The sequence below is a fragment of the Mastigoproctus giganteus genome, chromosome 5 (genome assembly GCF_048544385.1).
Source record: "Mastigoproctus giganteus isolate SK-2022 chromosome 5, ASM4854438v1, whole genome shotgun sequence".
Classification (NCBI taxonomy): Eukaryota; Metazoa; Arthropoda; class Arachnida; order Uropygi; family Thelyphonidae; genus Mastigoproctus; species Mastigoproctus giganteus.
In genome coordinates this window covers 4388017-4409608 of record NC_143579.1, presented here as the reverse complement: position 1 = coordinate 4409608, position 21592 = coordinate 4388017, and the positions used below count along the sequence as shown (strand labels likewise).

General features: G+C 37.2%; 1 protein-coding gene across 1 annotated transcript in view; it reads left to right on the top strand.

Moving 5' to 3' along the window:
• The window catches only part of LOC150085137 (Fanconi anemia group J protein homolog), a 331818-nt gene that overhangs the window by 116133 nt on the left and 194093 nt on the right, over positions 1 to 21592 (top strand). The window contains exons 9-10 of the mRNA XM_090373843.1: positions 3666 to 3768; positions 11197 to 11316. Coding sequence (XP_090229969.1) covers positions 3666 to 3768; positions 11197 to 11316 — 223 coding nt within the window. The remainder of the gene's footprint in view (positions 1 to 3665; positions 3769 to 11196; positions 11317 to 21592) is intronic.

The window sequence follows — 21592 nt, the reverse complement described above, 5'->3', positions numbered from 1 at the left end:
AATGTAAGGGTGGTAATAGTCTCATTATTTTTCTTTTGGGTAATAGTAGAAGAAACCAAACAGTTTTTAAGATAAAAAGATAGTAACCAAAGGAATATCGAGACTATTACTGTACTTAGCTAACAAATAGCCAAAACAGCAAAAAAATTTAATATCCGTGCCTCCTATTAGGCTCAAGACCCCTCGAGAATATCTACAGGAATCCTATAATGGCAACAGGAAAAGGTTCAGAGACCCAATATATAACCTTAATTTCTAGTGCACCCAAATATATGATGGAGAATTTTGCCATCTCAACAATATAATAAATAAATAAATTAAATTTTCTGTTTCTACTCCGGGAGTACCAAATGGTCAGAGGAGTTTAGAAGATACACAGAATACAAGAAACAGCACCGTATTCAGCAGTCACGGGCTTGAACCCTGGTCACTCAAGGCACGTGTACTTGTGCACCCGCGCGCCTGCCCACTAGGCTACAGCGGCCTTTATAGAAAAGCAAAAGAAAGCCATTCAATTTGGGAGAGTGAAGAAATCTGAACCAACCTCTATGTGCTTTAGAATGCAAGCTGTAGCGGGACTTCAAAGCCACCTCAATTCTGTCTATAATAACAGGTGCTATATAAAGATTTTTAAGGGGTCTTGCTTTATAAAAGCTGGAACAATGCTATTAACATAAAAAGTGTTAACTTCAAACTTATGCCTGTTCAAAGAGAAAATTCTTGAGACACCAAAAAGAAATGCAGATATCCTCCAGCAAGCCAAAAAATGTCCATGTAGACTATTCAAAAACCTCACCTTCCATAGAATTGTGAGAATGAATAAAAAACCAGACTGCTACAGCCTCTTTTACTGTTTTAATATTTAACATAACTTCTTATCAACAAATTTTTTTCAGCAGCTAGCTTTGTTTAATATAACGTGAAAATTAACTTTAACATGCATAAGGTATTTACAGCTAATTAGTAATGTTACAGAAAAGTGTTGATTTTCCATGTGGTGTTTGAGTCCAGAGTCTACATTTCCTTGAATAAATTTCTCAGTTAAGTTCAAATCTTAGATGGTATTAGGTGTCAGTTACTTCAATTTTGATTTAATGTCATCAGATCTTCACTGCAATTTTTTTTTATTGCAAATTTCCTGGACAGAGGGGAAGAAAAATGCCATAGAGCATTTTGTAGAAATGTTGACTCACAAGTCATCTGTGTACAGTGAATTTCTAATGCTATGTTCTGTCAGTGTCAGAAAATAATCGGTATGCTTCTCATATTGAAATGAATTTGTTTGACCTGTAAGATAATTATGGGCTCATTCATTGTGAAGGCTTTTGTTTTGTTTCATAATTATACCTATTAAGCCCATTTTTTGTTACTTGTGTGACCTTTGAAAGGTCATCACAGGCAGCAGTCTCTTTGAAGTGTTTCCAGAATGTCCTGATACACATTGCCCCATTCTCCTTTTTTTTTTGTTAGCAAATGAGGCCTGAATTTGGTTGCAGTCTTTATTGCATTCAAATTTTGCATGATCAAAATGAGATCCACACCATGTTAACTAAATTACAGTTAATGAAACATTTTTTTTTTTTTTTTTTTTAATTATTTTATTTGTATTGCATTTTCATCTGTTTTCCAGAGGATGAATGTCCCAAACTGTCATTCTAACTTTGCAAATTATTCAGATATATAAGTTTCCATTGCTTTTCCTCTGCAAAAGCAAATTTTAACATGTCAGATTTTTGTAGTGGTCCCTCCCCCCCCAAGTCTGACACAGAACTTGATATACACTGTTCTTTAAAGTTAGTAATTTTCTCAAAAACATGAATAGCACTATATGCAGACCTACATTACCATGTCACTTTCAAGTGACATAGCCAATTATTTTGAAATAAACAACAAATGACTCATTCTACTCTGATAGTGCCATCTGGTAAGGAGTACAAAAGCACATCAGTAGAGAAAGACTGAAGATGTGGTTTGCAGAGATTGGAAACTTGATACTTGGTTGGAAGGGGATCTGGTTGAGGCTTTAAGGCTCTAAAGGGGATGAATAAAATGAATGAAAGTGAGAGTTTTTGCTATTAGGGGAGGTAAGAACCACTGGGCATAAATATAAATTGAAGGGCTTTCAGGAAATTTGTCTTTAGCCAACAATCTGCTTCATCATTGAATAAATTACCTGCCAGCTTTACCAAGGTTGAACACTTTGGGAAGTTCAAGGAGTTTGTACCTACTGGCCCTAGGCAAAGGTTTTTATTTATTTTATTTTATTATAATTTTTTTTTATTTATTTATTACTATTATTTTTTTTTTTGATGCAACAACTTGCTTGCAACATTTGGAAATTCTAATATGCCAAAATATGTAAGAAGCTGCTTTCCATTTCCCATCAGATGTTCCTAAATTTAAGCATTCCAGTTCAATACAGATAACTTATAAAAAATAAAAGTAAATTTGCAAACAGGATTGTTTTACTGTAACTTAAGACATTTGATAATAGAAGTAAGGTAGAAATAGAAAATATCAAGCACCCTCAGTATGTACACTTAAACAGATATACCTAGAAGTGAAATGCATATTATCATATCGTTGTGACAGTGTAATGAGTTATAATTTTTATAGTTTTGTGCAGTACAGATGATGCAATTAGGCCACCCTTTTCTTGTCACACTGTAAAATAATGGTGGAACCCTCTTCAGTTATAAATGGAGGGCTTCCATCCATCCACATGAGTTGATGTGAGTCATGAATGCAATCTAATGCCTCAACATTGGAACATGGATTATAATTAAGATGTTGTTCATTCCAAAAGTGCTCTGCAGTGACTGAGCTAGTAATTATTGAGAAATGGTAGCTTAATTGCATGACAATTCCCACCACACTGGATTTGCAAGGTCTGGCAAGTAATGTTCTCTTTCTGTTTCACATCCCACCTCCCCTTTCCAATTCCCACTTTTTTCTTCTTCTTTTCACAAAGAAAAGGATCTTTTATTTTTCTAAAGCTAGTCTAGTCTTTTTTTTTTTTTTTTTTTTTCTGCTGGGAAGTGCTCAAATAACATTCTGGAAGTTAAAAAGAAATAAAATATCATATTAACACCTACTGTGTCAGCATTATTGTTTATAAAAATGCTAGGGCCTCCTCAAAGACTTCAATGAAAGCAAATACTTAAAAATATGGCTTATTCGTGGTCATCATGCAGCCACAGATATAAACAGTAAAAAAAGAAATCACAATAAGAAATATGATGATAACAAGCTTTTATTGTGGAAATCTTATAAAAATGTTTTGAATAATAAATAATGCTATTAAAATAGTCTTATTAATTAATTTTGTCTATTGTAATTTGAAATGTCAAATTGGCACTTATGATAAACATTACTTAAAAGCACCACTGGGGATGCTTTTAAATAATCGGGACAACAAAGAAGCAGGAGTGCAGGGTAAGTGGCCAAAATGATAAAATAAATTTTCTTGAGATTTGACAAAAATTTATATTTTATATTTCCAGAAGGTGATATAAACCTGCCATCTTAAAAATTGTCATAATAATCTTTAACCTGTCATCTGCAATTTCAATTTAAGAAACTTATTATAAATTATTATCTTTATTTGATTGTTTAATCGGTTTAGCAATAGCTGAATGATAACACTACTTAATATTTCATTTCAGAATGACTATTTTATCAAGTAGAAATCGCACTTGTATTCATCCAGAAGTATCAAGAGCAGACAATAAAACTGAAGCTTGCAATGAACTTTTGGAAAACCCACACGTGAGATTTCTTTTGTTTTTTTTATCAGTTTTATAATTAAAAATTAAGTGGTGACTCCAATGTTTTTGTTTATTTTATGGAAACATATTTTTATAGATAAGTTATCTTGAAAAACAATTGTATTAACACATCTAGGAAATCAATATTGCTACAACCGATGAAACGTTAAAAATAAAACTTTATTAAAAATATACAGTGAGAATTAAGAAATATAAAAATAAAAGAAAATATACATAAATTATTTTTAAAGTACTATGTACAGATACTAATTAAATATACTAAAAGCGATAAAAATATAAAGACTAAGAGAATTAAATCAAATATACACCAAGTAGCTTTCGGAGCGATATGCTCCTTTATCAACTTAGATAAGGTGTGACACATCATTAAATCCTGCAAGGGAATACCATACACTAAGGCACTAGAACCAAACTAATGCCAATCACGGATGGTGAAAAAAGAAGGAAGAAAGAGGGGAGAGGAAAAAGAAACAAACATCACCCAATGGACTCTGCAGAAGTAGGATACATGTTTGGCATTTTATTAGCTTGCCATTTCTCACCGTGTTGCAAAATGATTGCTTCCATAATAGCTGTATGCAGGTTTCACAATTATAATTAATGTTTGGAACCTGCCACAGCTAAGAAGAGCTGTTCCTGATTAGAAGAGCTGTATGGAACTCTTCTAATCAGGAACAATAACAAGCATCCTCTGTGCACAGGCCAAAATTTCAACATTATAGCTGGGTTACAATTCACATTCTGCTCTCACCAATAATGTTCCACAGTAGGAGAATGGACAAAATTGGCCTGACAAATACCAAGTATTCCCCAAATTCTTAAAAATACAATTTTTGAGCATTTGGGGGGTACTTGGACTTGCCATTGTAATAAACCCCATAATCCAGGCATGTAATCCTATAAACTGAATCATTGCCACAAGGAAACTATTGATTTAACCCTAGAAATCATTGACTGCAACCTCCTGTCAGAGAGCCAAACATAACCAATATGGTAGCGACGTAACACCCTGGCAAGATGTGCAGATACTGCCAATCAGTGGGGGATATAAGCTGTATTGCAATCAGAACAGGAGACAGACTTATAATTAGATTGTTGAAATCTATCCATGAAAACATGGAATTGATATCTGTACCTAGATAAATCTGCCCTAATTTTGTAAATGTCATCATTCTTGTCAGTAGCATTGCTACAATGGAGACCATGCCTGACTAATAATGCTCTGTACTATGAGATGTCCTGGAGCATGTGCCGACTTATAATTAGTAAATTGTACACAGCACGTTTGTTTTCTGTACACTGAAATCACCAACCAGGAAACCACACATCAAACCAAGACATCTAGAAATGGAAGACCATGATCCACCTCTGTCTCCATAGTGAAAGAAAGCCCATACTCACATCTGGTGAGTATGAGCTTGGCAAACTTAGGGTCCTGAGCTGGATATCATCATTCTTCTCTTTCTTGCCTTCTTGGTGATTCCCTTCTACTTTTCTCTCTCTCTCTCTCTCTCTCTTCCCCCCCACTCCCAGGGTAATGTGGGAAATTTTTTTTTGGCTGGTGCAGCATAAGCCTCAGGCTTCCTTGCACCATATGACTAATAATAATAATATGGGAAGATAAGGAATTGAGATATTGGAGGAGGAGCAGCTTCGATGCACAAGAAATGACCATGAACACATCATCCATATATCGTTGCCATTGCAAATCAAGAGAACTGAAATTATTTTAACACAGGTTTTAATTCTTGCCAGTACTAACCAAACAGGAAATGATGTTTGAAATGCTGAAGGGAATTAACATCGGATGAACATTTTATTCACTAGTAGATAAAGTTTTGGTGTGCAGTTTAATCTCTGTAATACTTTGTTAATTTAAATTCCATAATATATTGTAAATTTAAAATTTTGTAATCTTTCTTAAGTTCAAATATTTCCTGAACATTGGTTGTTTCCAGATCCACTTACAATACTAAGTCCAAGGACATCGTGACTGAGATGGAAATGCCTGGGAGCATTTCCAGTGTGAGTCCTGAGTTCATCAATTGTGTAGTCTGTGGCATGTATTCTAAGGTCAGTCTAGTAGGCAAACCTAGCTCAGCTGATGAATGTTTTCTTTGCACCTGATGTAAGGAGTGTGCTGATCTCAGTTAGAATTTGGTGCATTACAAGAAGAATTTGAGTCACCGAAGAAACACATTCTTGTTCTAGAAACAAATATAACTGGAAACTCATCAGAGACAAGTTTCTTATGACATGCCAAGTGATTCACCACCAATTCTGGTCCAAGAAAAGAATAGTCAGGTGCATACTACAATGGCTGAAGGAGATTCAGTTTTATTGGGAGACTATTGTTGGGGAAATGGTCGACTTTTTTGTAATAAAGATAGGCGAACCAGAATCGGGATGTGTTTGCTGGTCCTCCTTTTGCCCTCAGTACAGCAGCTATCCGACATAGCACTGAATCAACAAGATGTTGGAAGCATTCAGGAGGTATGACCAACCAAGCTGTATGTAATGCAGTCAGCTATGGAGGTGACTGGTGTATCCAAGGGTGCTCCATGGGACTGATATTGGGGGGGTTCAGAGGCCAAACAATATGCTGGAATCAGAACTATGTTCCTCAAACCATTCCTGCACAAGTGCCCGATGACTCGGCGCATTGTCACCTTGGAATACACCATCGCCATTCCGGAAAAAGTGTAACTTAGAGGGATGTACACAGTCAGCAAGCAGTTTACAATAGCGGAGACCACTGATATGTTGTTCCACATGCACCAGGGGTCCAAGTTCCTGCCAGTGAAACATGCCCCACCCCACCCCATACAACTGCACTTTTGATACCATGTATGATGGATGAAGAGCCTCATGTAGAGTAAATAACGTGATTCATTCAACCAGCACACCTTCCAGTCTTCTAATGTCCAACTTGCATGCTCTTTGTACTAGATGAGTCTTTTATGCCAATGAAATGTGTTGTTTGAAATGTGTATTGTTCACAAACCTGCAATATTTTTTAACAACACAAAGCTAATTATGGCTAACTACAGCTAACAGGTTGTTCAAAAAGTATTGTAAGAAAGTATTTCCCTTGGTATGCATTTGATGTTATCACAAAGGGAGAAATTCTGTTTTAGTACACAAGCTGAATAAATTCACCATCCATGGTCATATGCTGTTAGAGTTCTGAGCTGCAATAAAAAGATATACCCTATTGAAAAATAGATTTACTCCCTATCTCTCTCTCTCTCTCTCTCTTTTTTTTTTTTTTACTGTAGGAAGGTTATTTCACACAATCAAGCCCGTGACTGCTAAATGTGGCACTGTTTCTTGTATTCTATCTATCTTAGGATCTCCTCTGAATGTGTGGTCAGGCGTCCCAGAGTATAAACAGAAAGTTTGTTTGTTGGAATGCTGCCCAGATGGCACCAATTATTGACTCTTTTACTGTCCTTCTAATTTACATTGTATTCAGATCCGCTTTGTGAAAATTCGAAAGTGCTACATCAATTAGAACAAATCCGTTTCCACTCCCCCACCATAATGAATTACTTTAGGTACGATAAAGGACTACTACTGATTGATTTGACTGTAAGGAACTTTCCACAATGAAACATCTGTACAATGAGAAAACATGTGGTCATTCGAAAGAAAGTAAATGTAGTCATTTGCATTCAAGGACAAGCTATACGACAATTTTTTAAATTTGTAATTCAGTTCACTTGCTAATATATCCAGATGCTAATATTTCCAGAGGGATTATTGACAGAGTACATGTTAGGAGCAGAAAATGTTCTCCACTACCCACACAACAATGAATTATTTTATAACTTATAATGCAGCCATCAACAGAAGTATTTTCTGGAAATTTCGTTAGAGGATAAAATATACATTCAGAAAATGTCCTGCACACCGATATTGTTGTTTGCTACAACAATTGCATAAATCAAAATTTTGTAACAGAGCTATAATGCAAAATATTGTAATATAGCAATATTGCAAAATATTGTAATATAGCAGTAATGCAATATTGTTCCCTAAAACAATTACAGTAAAGCAAAGGTTTTTTTTTTTTAATGCGCATTGTGTTATCAGTTTTATGACAGTTTTTTTTCCGTTTCCACTGTGACTTCCAATAGATGAATTTCCTTGATTTTGTATTAGTAGATACAATACATATTGAAGAAAGGAAATAATATTTTTGTTTTTCAAAAACAATTCATTGCAATTCTTTTGTAATTGTTACGTACAACAATTATGTAAAGCAAAATATTGTCACAGAGCTATAATGCAAAATATTGTTCAAGAGTAATGATGTGCAACTGTTTGTTTTCCAAGAAACAGTTGCTTACTTATTTTTTTCTTTCTGTATTACCTTGGTAACGCTGATGATGTAAGCTTGACCAGTCAATTATGGCTCCATGTGTGTTGATTTGCTTTAGCCAGCGGTTACAATGATGAATGAAATTCAAACAAATGCAGTGACGTATTATATCATCAAAATGAACGACCGCTTGTTTTTGCGGTCTTAATTACTTAAAATCATATATGAACGTACATTTTTGCTGTTTTCAAATTAATTAATAGATTTTGTTGCACATTAAAGGTACGAAATCAAAGAAAACACTTTTGTTTATGTATATTGAGTAGAAATTATGGAAATAATTCATTTTTTTTCAAGGGGGTCAATTTTTAAGTTAAGGCTTAAAATTAGGGTTACTGAAGGACCAGACCAGTCGGGCTAGTAAGCTATTTTAACACAGTTACTCATGAGCGGGATGTAGAAAATAATTTTGACATAGTTTATTTGGATTTTAGCATTAGCATTAGCAAAGGCACATGATGCAAGAAAGCAAGCTTATATAGCATCAGCCAAAAAAACAAAAAAAAACCCTTATTTCACCCATCCACTCACTCCAAATGTTTGTCAAGTTCTGCCTTGAATCTATTTAAGCTATCAACTTCTACGACAGATGGAAGTTTGTTCCAGCAATCAACCACCCACTGGCTAAAGGCAAACTTCCCCACGTCTTTCCTCAATTTGAATTTATGCCCTCTCAGGTGATTATTCTGAGCAAGAGGAAGAATCCCATCCACATTGAGCATGCTCAAACCATTCAAGGTTTTATACACCTCAATCAGATCACCTCGCAGGTGCCTAGTCTCCAGACACTGTAATTTGCAAAACTTAAGCCTTTCTTCCTAAGAGCAACCCTTTGTTCCATTCACTAATCTTGTTGCCCTTCTCTGTACTCGTTCCAACAGCTCTACACCCTTCTTAAAATGAGGCCTCCAGACCTACAAAGGACCCCCAGGTCCTTTTTATTCTCTACCACTGTCAGTGTGGTACCACAGAGTTGATACGTTACTCTGGGATTACTGCTTGCCATATGTAGTATTTTACATTTTTCAATGTTAAACTTCATTTGCCACCTCTCAGCCCATCTGCTCAACGTTTCTAGATCCTGTTGCAGCAGTGTACTGTCATTAGTGTCATTAACAACCCTGCCAACCTTCGTATCATCTGAAAACTTGGACATTAAGCCTGATATACCATCATCAATATCATTTACAAATATATAAAACAACAATGGACCCAACACTGAACCCTGAAGGACTCCACTAATAACATTAGTCCAACAAAGTCTGAGTCCACTGAGTCAAATGTTTTAGCACACATTTGACTCAGTAGTCCCTCATGATAGATTACTGTATAAGCTGGAACATGTCATGGTGGCTGCAGGGCAGAAGGCAGAGGGTTGTGCTCAATGGATATTCTTCAAAACGGTGTAATTTCAGAAGTGAAGTCTCCCAAGGATCAATTCTTGAGCCACTATTGTTTTTGATTTTCATAAACAACATCGATCATGGGATAAAGGTTGTGATGTCAAATTTACAGAGGCTGTGAAGATCGGGAGAGGCATTAATGATCAGTGTCAAGCAGCACTCTTTTAGGATGACTTGAATAGGTTTCAGGAATAATCAGAAAGGCTGGCAGCTATGTTTTAGTGCAGCAAAATGCAAGGTTTGGGTTGCTATTACTTGGGTAATGGCAACCCCAATCTCTTTCCTCTACAGAATTAAATTCTATAGAGGAAAGAGACCAATCTGGGAGTTACAATTCGGGCAGATATGAAGTTTATTGAACAGCATAAACAGGCAACCAGGAAAGCCAATGGTGATAAGGAGGTCATAACCCCACTCTATAAGGCAATTGTAGGACCACATTTGGAATACTACGTCCATGTATGGAGACCTCATTTAAAAAAAAAAAGACACAGCTTCCTGAAAGGGTCCAAAGGTGGGCAACTTGCATGGTGAGGTTGGCAAATGGGCGACCGTATGAGGAAAGACTTCGATTATGTGCCTACAGAGCTTGGAAACTTAGAGGAGATCTGATTGAGATTTATAAGGCTCTGAGAATAAAAATTCTTTTTATTCTGAGAATGAATAAAAAGAGAATGAATAAAGGCAGAATTTTCACTGTTATAAAGAATTCCAGAATTTGCAGGGGTGGGTAATTTTCTTTTAGCCAGCAAATGGTTGACTACTGAACAAGTGTCCTCTGTAGGTAGTTGAGGTTGATAATATGAAGAAAAAATCCAGAGGTCAACTGGATAGTTACCTATCCAGTTGACCTCTGTTACTTCCTTGCACTGTATGGCTACAGTAATATCAACTAAGATAGTACAACTCTCCATACTGAATTAAAAGTTCACAAATCATACTTTATCTCTCTCTCTGACTAAGTAATAATTAAAATGAATTAAAATTTTTTTTTTTTTTTTTTAAAACTTACTTGTTTTACCAACACAACTTGTAAATTGTAATAAATTTTGCAAATTTCCTTGGCCAGTGCTAAAACTGCAAAAATATATTTGGACAGATCCAGAAGATAAAATAAAAATAACCTCTTTCATTAATGAAAAAAATACATTCAAACATTGCACAGGGTTTTCTATCTGATACTTGGCATAGACTAAAATTTAAATTTAGATAAATGAAATGAAAGAAATGGAGATACATAGGAAATGATTTCAAAAATGTGAAATTCGCATAAAATAAATAAAAAAAAATGAAGTCTCTCATAAACTGTATTGTTGTGTGTGTTTTAAATAGGTTGAATTGATAAGGTGCTAAATGAATTGTCACCTTTCTGGTTGAGGTGGCAAGAATTTTATGTCCTTGCAATAAGAATTGTGTGGGAAGAAATGTACATTACACAATGCATCCCTGAATTCATATTCAGCTTTCTTGTCAACAAAAGTTTGATGTTTTTTTATCCAAAACTGAAGTAATAATAATAAAATACTGGTTCAAATATTTTATTTTATAAAATAAAACAAGATATGCTACATATTTATAAAGTTTATTATATAGATTAGTTTGTAATTTTCCTCTCTTTTAGGGTTGTGCTTGCTTATTCTACCAAAATATGCACCGTGCCCATCGGTCAGTACTAGAGAAGCATGGACTAAACAATGGATGGGATTTGGAAGATCTGGTTCATTTATGTAAAAAGATGATGGTATGTTATAGTTTTGATAGCTACCAGAATTTACAAATATAACATATATTTTACCAAAGAGCAGTTCTGCTTTAAATATGGCTGTATTTTCTTTTTTTTTTTTTTTCTTTAAAATATGGCACGAAGAAAATATATGTGGATTGGACCACACAGTATTTTATAATTTAAACTATTTTTCTTAATCTGAGTGCACAGATGTACATATATATATATATACATATGTACACACTAACACAAATAGTTTAATCATCCAGTACTGCAAATAAAAAATAAAGTAATAATAATAAAATATAGGATTATTTCAACATAATTTATAATTCCTTTATTTAAAATTGTATTCACTACTTATGTGGTTTAATTAAAACCTTATACTTGGCTGGGAAAATTTTTCCAATTGTGGAGTGTTAAAAATATTGTATATGTAGGTAAATGGTTCACATGTAGAACATATTAGAATGTCATACCCATTGTCTCAATATATGCAGTAAGCAATAGATGAAATGCTTACCAGACTTACAAGAAAGGGCTAGAGCTTCAAGTGAGGAACCCAATGTTTGCTATACAAAGCAGGCGCCTCCTTAGCCAGGTGGGAAGGAGCAGCAGTGCGTAGCACACGCTTCTTGATTAGACTGGGGTTCGAGCCCGTCACCACTAAATACGGAGGATGCGGAAAGGTCAGGGAATGACCACCGCATATCTCGGAGCAATATGGCCTTAGTTGCTAATGCTCCTAAAAAAAAAACAAATAACAAATAGCTATACAAAGCAGTTTGTATTCCAATTGTGACCTACAGTGCCACAGTGTGGTATCACCACTCTGACAAAGTCATCATCCAGAGGGACATTCACAGAATCCAGCATTTGATGCTCCTACAAATGACTACGGCATGTGGGACAACATCTACTGCCATGCTCCATCACTGGCCAGTTACTACTTGACTTCCATGTGGCTTTCTGCAGACTGTCCCTCCACGTTCAAACAAAATCAGGAGATAAAATTCCTTGGGATTTGCATCCACTCCAACTTGGACGTTAAGCTAGAAATAAATGCATATATGGAACAAGTTGACGTCCATATGCCAGGCATGGTGATCTGTCACAGTTAAGGGCAGCGTCATTAAGCACTTTATCCCCACAGTGGAACACATGGATAAACAATGCTTCACCTGGTTCACTCAAACTTGCAAGCCACCTTACTGGCCATGGCCCTATCAAGAACAAGCTCCTGTACCTCCTTTCAAATGACGCTGCTTTCTAAGAAGACTAAAACCATACTATGCATCAATGTTGTATATCTTTAGATTTCAGGGGAGGTCCCCTTGGACTGGAGATGTGCAAATGCATCCTAATTCACAAAGGGGGTTCAAAGGGTGACATAAATAATTATAAACCTGTTAGTGTAACTTCTGTTCTGGGGAAAATAATGGAGTCACCAGTTAAAGAGGTGATGATACGGCATCACCTAGACAAGACTACAGTAATAGTTCAAATACAGCATGGGTTTGTTAAGAGAAAATCTTGTCTAACCAATTTGATTGGATACTATGATGTGGTCACAAAGGAACTGGATGCAAAAAATAATTTTGATATCATATACTTGGATTTCAGGAAAGCTTTTGATACTGTTGCACATGGAAGTACAGTGGTATGGCATTAAGGGCAAGTTGCTGCAAGTGGATAAAGTGATGGTACTGCAGCAGGATCTAAAAAAGTTAGGCAGATGGGCTGAGAAGTGGTAACTGAAGATTAATATTGACAAATGCAAAGTACTGCATATGGGTAGCAGTAACTCAAGAGAAACCTACCAACTGTATGGTACTGCACTCAAGGAGGTGGAGAATGAAAGAGATCTGGGGGTAATTTTGCAGTCAGATATGAAGTTCTCTGAGCAGTGCAGATGGGCTGCTAGAGCAGGTCATGGAGTTTCGTCAATGATATATAGGAATTTTGCTAGCAGAGACAAGGAGGTGATTATCCCTTTGTATAAGGCAATGGTCAGGGCACACCTTGAGAGTACTGCATACTGGTCCTGGGGGTCTCATTTTAGGAAGAATGTAGAATTGCTAGAACGAGTACAGAGAAGGGCAACATGGTTGGTGAGAGTAACAAAGGGGTGCACTTACGAAGAAAGGCTTAAGTTCTGCAGTTTGCAGCATCTGGAGACAAGGCACCTGTGAAGTGATCTCATTGAGGTGTATAAGGCCTTGAATGGTTTGAGCAGGCTCAGTGCTGATAGGATACTTTCGCTTGGTCAAACTAAGAACCTGAGGGGACATAGATTCAAATTGAGGAAAAACAGTTGTAGAATAGATCTGTGGAAGTTTGTCTTTAGCCAGCAGGTAGTTGATTGCTGGAACAGACTTCCATCTGTTGTTGTTGAAGTTGATAGCTTAAATAAATTTATGGCTGAACTAAACAAACGTATGGAGTGATTGGATGGGTGAAATGGGGAGGGTTTTTTTTTTTTTTTGGCTGATGCTGTGTAAACTTGCTTCCTTGCATCATGCTCAACTACTGCTAATATGTAGGTGCATGGGTTCACATGTAGTACATTTTAGAATGTCATACCCATTGAAAAAGGGATAAAGGAGTGTGATGTCAAAACTTGCAGACAACGTAAAGATTGGGAGAGTCATTAATAATAAGTGCCAAGCAGCACTCCTTCAATACAACTTTAACAAACTTCAAGAATGGTCAGAAAAGTGGCAGCTATGTTTTAAGCAGCAAAATGCAAGGTCTTACACTTGGGGAATAGCAACTTCAAAATAAATGATATACTTGGTGGGGTTGAATTAAAAAGAGGAAGGGATCTGGCAGTTACAATAAGGGCAGATATGAAGTTTTCTGAGCAGTGTAAACAGGCAACCAGGAAAGCTCACAGTGTCCTGTCCATAGGTTATCGAACACTATCCTATAAAGATAAGGAGGTCATAAACCCACTGTATAAGGCAATTGTTGTACGACCACACTTGCAATACCATGTTCAAGTATGGAGCATTCATCTGAAAAAAAGACTCTGGGCTCTTGAAAGGGTTCAAAGACGAGCAACTCACACGGTGAGATAATCAAAAGGGCAGACTGTATGAGGAAGGACTCCAATTATTTGGGATACAGAGCTTGGCAACAACCAAGCATTTTAGAGGGAACCTGATTGAGGTTTATAAGGTTCTGAGAGGGTTAGTAAAATGAATGAAGGGAGAATTTTCACTGTTGTAAAGAATTACAGAAATAGGACTATAAATTCAAATTACAGGGGAAGAGGTTTAGACTAAATTATAGGAAGTGTTCTTTCAGGCAGCAGGTCACTGATTACTGGTAGTTGAGGCTGACAGTTTGAAGAAATTTAAAGTTCAATTGGATAGTTAGCTATATGAGGAGGAAAGTGCATAATTTGTTGTTTCTTATTTATTTTTTCCCCCAGTGCTTCAAAGGCACTGGTGCACTATTTGGATAGTACAAATACTAATACCTGGAGTAGAGATATTACCTAGGTTTAAAGGTTAGCTGAGTCAGCATTATACCACAGGAATAGGTTTCACCTGATGGTGGAGTGGTATCCTGGAATGAGTATACAGCACCTCTCTATCTGTCTATATCTTTTTCTGCTCTTTTAGACCAGCCAGAATGCATTGATCCATTTTGGCATCCTTCTTGTGAAATATTTTTTTCATGGTAGGACGTATTCATGGCTTCTGTGATTTTTGCTTTAAAGGTATTAGCATTAGTAGAGGCATATGATGCAAGAAAGCAAGTTTATGCAGCATCAGCCAAAAAAAAAAAAAAAAAAAAACTCCCATTTCACCCCTCCGTTTGTTCCAAATACCTATCTAGCTCAGCCTTAAATTTATTTACGCTATCAACTAACACAACAAAAGATGGAAGTCTGTTCCACCAATCAACTACCCGCTGGCTAATGGCAAACTTCCGCACATCTATCCTACAACTGTCTTTCCTCAATTTGAATTTATGCCCTCTCAAGTGATTATTCTGAGCAAGAGGAAGAATCCCATCAGCATTGAGCATGCTCAAACAATTCAAGCCTTTATACACCTCAATCAGATCACCTCGCAAGTGCCTAGTCTCCAGACACTGTAATCTGCAAAACTTAAGCCTTTTTTCATAAGAGCAACCCTTTCAGTATTCCATAATTCGATGCCTCCATAGCCAGGTAGGCAGAAGCAGCAGTGCATAGCACACGCTTCTTGATTGGCCTGGGGTTCAAGCCCGTGCCCACCAAATATGAAGGATGCAGAAAGGTCAGGGAATGACCACCGCATATCCCTGGAGCAATATGACCTTAGTTGCTAATGCTCCTAAAAAAAAAAAAAAAAAACCAAAAAGAAAAAATTCCATAATTCAAATGTGTTCACCCTCATTCTGAAATCCACCCATTTAAATAGATGCCATATAGCACCTTGAATTGTCATAAGCTTCTTTTCTGTAATAAAACCCATGCCTTTAACTGCTTCAACATCCTTCTTCATTTTCCAACTAGTATTTTCTCTAAAATTCTAGTAGAAATAATAATCATCTAGTTTATTTAAAAAACTTTTTCCCTCCCACTTATTTCACTCGATCTGGGGCAGATTTTTTTTTTTTTTTATGAAAACCAGAAACATGAGGGGTATTAGAACCTATAGTACTTAGTACCATGCATGGGTTGAAAGTTGAGAAGATGAAAGAAGTTATTTGTTGACATTTGACTTGAACTTCTGTAGATTGTAATTTTCAGGAAATACGTATGAAGGAAGGTTGTTTCAGATAATGGAAGTTGAATGAATAAATAAGGAAGAAGAAAAATTGGTTCTGTGAGTTTGAAGTTAGACAGTAAAAGGATGTTGACTGGTTGTGCCACGTGTTTGGACTGCTTTGGAAGAGGGAGAGAGAGAATTATAGAAACCAATTCAGAAGAACAGTGCCCATGGATCCATAGAAAAGGCATGCAGCAGAAGCAGAATGCCTATGAAACAGAATGAAGAGAATCTGTTAACGATGAGTCGTTAATTGACCTAACTGCTCTTTTTTAAATGGAATTTGAAGCCTGAGAGAGGTTTGGGGGCATCGCCCCAGGTGTGGGAACGATAATTCATTGTAGTGCAGATTCGCGATTTGTACAGAATGAACAGCTGTTTGGAAGGAAAGTAATGCTTGAGAGCAAAAGAGTAAACCCAGTTTTTTAGATGCAGAGGAAGAACTATTTGTAATGTTCTTATGCTAAGAGAGAGATTAGAAATCACAGTGTCACCGAAGATATGGCACCTCCGTAGCCAGGTGGGAAGGAGCAGCAGTGCGTAGCACACGCTTCTTGATTAGACCGGGGTTCGAGCCCGTCACCACCAAATACGGAGGATGCGGAAAGGTCAGGGACTGACCACCGCATATCCCGGAGCAATATGGCCTTAGTTGCTAATGCTCCTAAAAACCAAACAACAACAACACCGAAGATAAGCATAGGAGCAGAAGTCATTTTGTGAGATATAAAATAGGACTGAGTTTTAGAAGGATAGAAGTCAACAAAGTTATCTTTGCCCCACTGGAGAATTACTTAGAGATCAGTATTAAAGGATATTTGAGAAATTGATGCTGTTTGTGCAAGGCAAGGATTCTCAAGGTGGAATGCAATGCGCTGTCATCAGCAAAACTATGGATAGGATTTCTGGTCAATGGGAGAAGATCATTAATTTACAAGAGGAAAAGAGTGGGATAAAGAACAGAACCTTGGGGAACTTCAGCATTAATGGAAAAGTTAGAGGATAGAGAACCATTTACCTTCACAAACAGTGAGCAGTCAGAGAGAAAACCGGATATCCAACAAAAAACAGTTAGCAAACAATAAGATGGAAGCTTATTTAGAAGACCTTTATGCCAAACATGATTAAAAGCCTTTGAAATATTGTGCAACTGCTTGAGTTTTGCCAAACTTTTCCATTGGATTTGTCAATAGATGGGTAACATCTATGGATAAACTAGAGATGGTGCTCTAGTCGCAGAAGAGAACAGCCAATGGATTTTTGGGTGCTGTAAAAGGATAAGTATTTTTAATTTTTACTGTATTCTTTGTTAATTAACATAATACATTGTGTTTTACAGAGATATTAAATAGGTTTAGTAGCGTTCATTAGCTTCTTGTTTTGAATTTAACTAGCGATTTTTGGAAGTTACGACTCCCAGTGTTGGTACCAATATTGTTGAACTAGCCGCTATATTGTAGTCAATAAGAAATAGCATAACATATATATATATATATATATATATATCGAACTGATAGCGTAAGGTATAAAGTAAAACTAGATAACGTAACACGAAGCACTCAATTAGGAATCTGTTAGCTTATTATAGTATCAATTAATCAAAAATATTATTAATCTTATTAAATTTCATTGTTAATTAAATTGTATTTAAATGAAAATCATGACCCAGACTAGAGGTGCAAAGCAAAGATCACACACTAGTGAGAGTGCTATGACTCGGGGGAGAAACAAAGGGGCGATTCTCCAATGCATTACAGTCTCAAAAAATGTGCGAATTTGTGAAATGTTTACCTACCTTTCTAAAACAGGACATGATCTAACCAAGGAGGATGGATGCCTTTGTGTGTGCTAGGTGTCTAGAGTGTCAACAAATTAGGTGCCAGCTCAGCATTCTGATCGGCATCTATGAAAACTTGAGGAGTAAGATAAATGCCCTCGAAGAAATTAATATCAGGAGCCCATCAAGCTATCAACTGCCGAGCTCAACAGCAGAGCTCACTCCTGTGCATCAGGCAACACAGAGGCAACCTCCAAGGCAGAATGTGCTGGTCCCAAAGGAACTAGTTATCGTTGGTGACTCTATTGTCAGGGAGACTGGGAATATACTATGCAAGAAGGATAGGTGGAACAGGACCAGGGTATGTCTGCCAGGGGCAAAACGTTGATGACATTGTAGAGCAGATATCATCTTTTAAGGGCACAAAAGGTGATATTGTTGTACGCACTGAAACTAATGCTATTAAGAGTAAGAGATCGCAGATTTATTCAACAAGTACACATCAATGTTGAAAAACGTTGCAAGTTAGGTTTGAATGTGAAAGTGTCTGCAACTCTGCCCAGACATGATAGGAGTGAGTATATGATGAAGAACCTTGTTGATCAGTTCGGTCCTGGAGAGATTGTGCAAGGTTCAAGGGGTAGAATTTCTTCAGCCTGGTCTGTGTTTGTTGACAGGAGAGACTGCTTCTACTGAAATGGGGTACACTTAAATAATAAGGGTGCAAGGATATTTGCTGATGCTTATGAGGAAAACTGCTAGCTTGGGGGATATATAGATTAAAAGGTTAATAGTGGTCGCAGGCAGAGACAAAAATGATTCTTGCACTGCTTTTATTAGAATGAGCATCAGCCTGGAAAGCAAGGCAATTGGAGATTTCTGGAACTTCTGGGAGTCATAGTGGAACAAATAAATACATGGGATGTGTTAGGGTAACTAAGAGTAGAAACAGGTGCATGTACACCAATGCTAGCAGTATAGTTAATAAATTTGATGCGCTTGAAGTATTGAAGCAGATATTGTTGGGATATCAGTGCAGAATTGGAATTTGGGGAGTAAACTGTGTACAGAAATGATACACAGGACAGGAAGGGAGGAGGGGTTATGCTGTTAGTTAAGAAACACAAAATCTAAGGAAGTGCATCCAATTGATGTTGGTGGACAATGCAATGTTGAGTCTGTTTGTGTGACATAAGCACTGGGAAAGGAAAAATGAGAGTAGTAGTAGTAGTAGTAGTGGCACTTGATGCAAGAAAGCAAGTGTAGGAGCTTATGCAGCATCAGCCAAAAAAAAAAAAAAAAAAAATCACACCATATCCTCCAAATGCCTGTCCACTTCCTCCTTAAATTTATTTAACCTATCAACTTCCACAACGACAGATGGAAGTTTGTTCCAGCAATTAACCACCCGCTGGCTAAAGGCAAATTTCCGCACATCTATTCTACATCTATCCTTTCTTAATTTGAACTTATGTCCCCGTAGGTTGGTATTCTGAACAAGTGGGAGGATCCCATCAGAATTCAGCGTGCTCAACCCATTCAAGGCCTTATAGACCTCAATCAGATCACCGCGCAGGTGCCTAGTCTCCAGCCACTGCAATTTGCAGAACTTAAGCCTCTCTTGGTAAGAGGATCCCTTCATTCCCCTCACCAATCGTGTTGCTCTTCTCTGTACACGCTCAAGCAAATCTACATCCTTCCTAAAATGAGGCCTCCAGACCTGTACGCAGTACTCAAGGCGTGGCCTGACCATTGCCTTATACAGAGGGACAATCACCTCCTTTTCCCTGCTAGCAAAATTCCTATATATCATTGACAAAACCCCACGACCCGCCCTAGCAGCCTGTCTGCATTGCTCAGAAAACTTCATATCTGACTGCACAATTACTCCCAGGTCTTTTTCATTTTCTACCACCTTAAGTGTAGTACCACACAGTTGGTACGTTTCTCTGGGGTTACTTCTACCCATATGCAGTACTTTGCATTTGTCAAGGTTAAACTTCAGTTGCCACTTCTCAGCCCATCTGCCCAAATTATCTAGATCCTGTTGCAGTAGCACACTGCCATTACTGTCATTAACAACCCTGCCAACCTTTGTGTCATCTGCAAACTTCAACATTAAGCCTGATATACCTTCATCAATATCATTGATAAATACACAAAACAACAGTGGACCCAACACCGAACCCTGTGGGACTCCACTAATAACATTAGTCCACGAAGAGCAGCACCCATTGATTACCACCCTCTGTCTTCTCCCACTTAACCATCCTTTTATCCATTGTAGCAACTTACCCTTAATACCATTCTGCTCCAATTTGTACAGTAGTCTTCCATGCGCAACAGTGTCAAAAGCTTTCCTGAAATCCAAGTATATGATATCAAAATTATTTTTTGCATCCAGTTCCTTTGTGACCACATCATAATAACCAATCAAATTTGTCAGACAAGACTTTCCCTTAACAAACCCATGCTGTGTCTGAATTATTGCTGCAGTCTTGTCTAGATGATTCTGCAATGCATCTTTAACCAGTCACTCCATTATTTTACCCGGAACAGAAGTTAAACTAACTGGTCTGTAATTACTCGTGTCACCCTTCGAACCTCCTTTGTGAATTGGGGATACATTTGCACATCTCCAGTCCGTGGGAACCTCCCCTGAATCCAAGGATGCTCTCATAATTATGGCTAAAGGTTTGCTTAGTTGCTTTTCCGCCTCCTTTAATATAACTGGATAGATCCCATCCACCCCAGGTGACTTTCTTATGTTTAACTTCAACAATTTCTCCTCCACTTTGCTCTCAGTTATTACAAAATCATTAAGCACACTGCTACAATTTGATAACCTTCTTCCATTTTCAAACTGTAATAATTCCTCACGTGTGAATGTAGATGCAAAATACTCATTCAGTTTGTTTGCTATCTGAGCAGGATCATCAACAGTCGAACCATCGATGTCAAGTGGACCAGTCATATTCATCCCCTTCCTTTTAGAGTTTATATAAGTAAAGAAATCCTTGCTGTTTTTCTTAGCATCTTTTGCCAAAGATTTCTCGTAATCCGCCTTTGCCTGCCGAACCTCCTTTGTGACCTGATTACAGACTAGCTTATATCTGCTACAGGCTTCTGCGTCGCCTGATAATTTATATGCATCCCATGCATTTTTCTTCTCTGTTACGAGTCTCATTAGTTCATTTGATAACCATTTAGGCCTAAACCTTGAACAATATTTCTTCATCGGTATGAAAAGTCTAGTAGCTTCCACGATTAATTCCTTGAATGCTTCCCACTTAGAATTTACTGTTTGTAACATCGTCAGTTGATCCCACTGTACAGAATTTAAAAACTGTCTGAGACCACTGTACTCCCCTTTACGGAAGCAAAAACCCTTTCCTTTACCCCTGACGGTAGTTACCTCTTTGAGTAAATCCCACTTCAGCACACTGTGATCACTGCCACTTAGTGGTTCCTTTATCTGCAAATTCTTAATACACGAATGATCACTGCTGATAACCAGATCAAGAGTATTACTTTCTCTGGTTGCCTCTCGAACATGCTGCTGCAGAAAACAATCATCCAATAAATCCACAAAAGTCTGACTAGTGTGTGAGTGACCAACCCACAAGTTCCAGTCAATATCTGGGAAGTTAAAATCCCCCATTATAAGACATTCTGATTTACTGGCCCACTCTATTTCTCTGTACAATTGTTCATTGTACTCATTCGAATCATTAGGCCTATAACACAC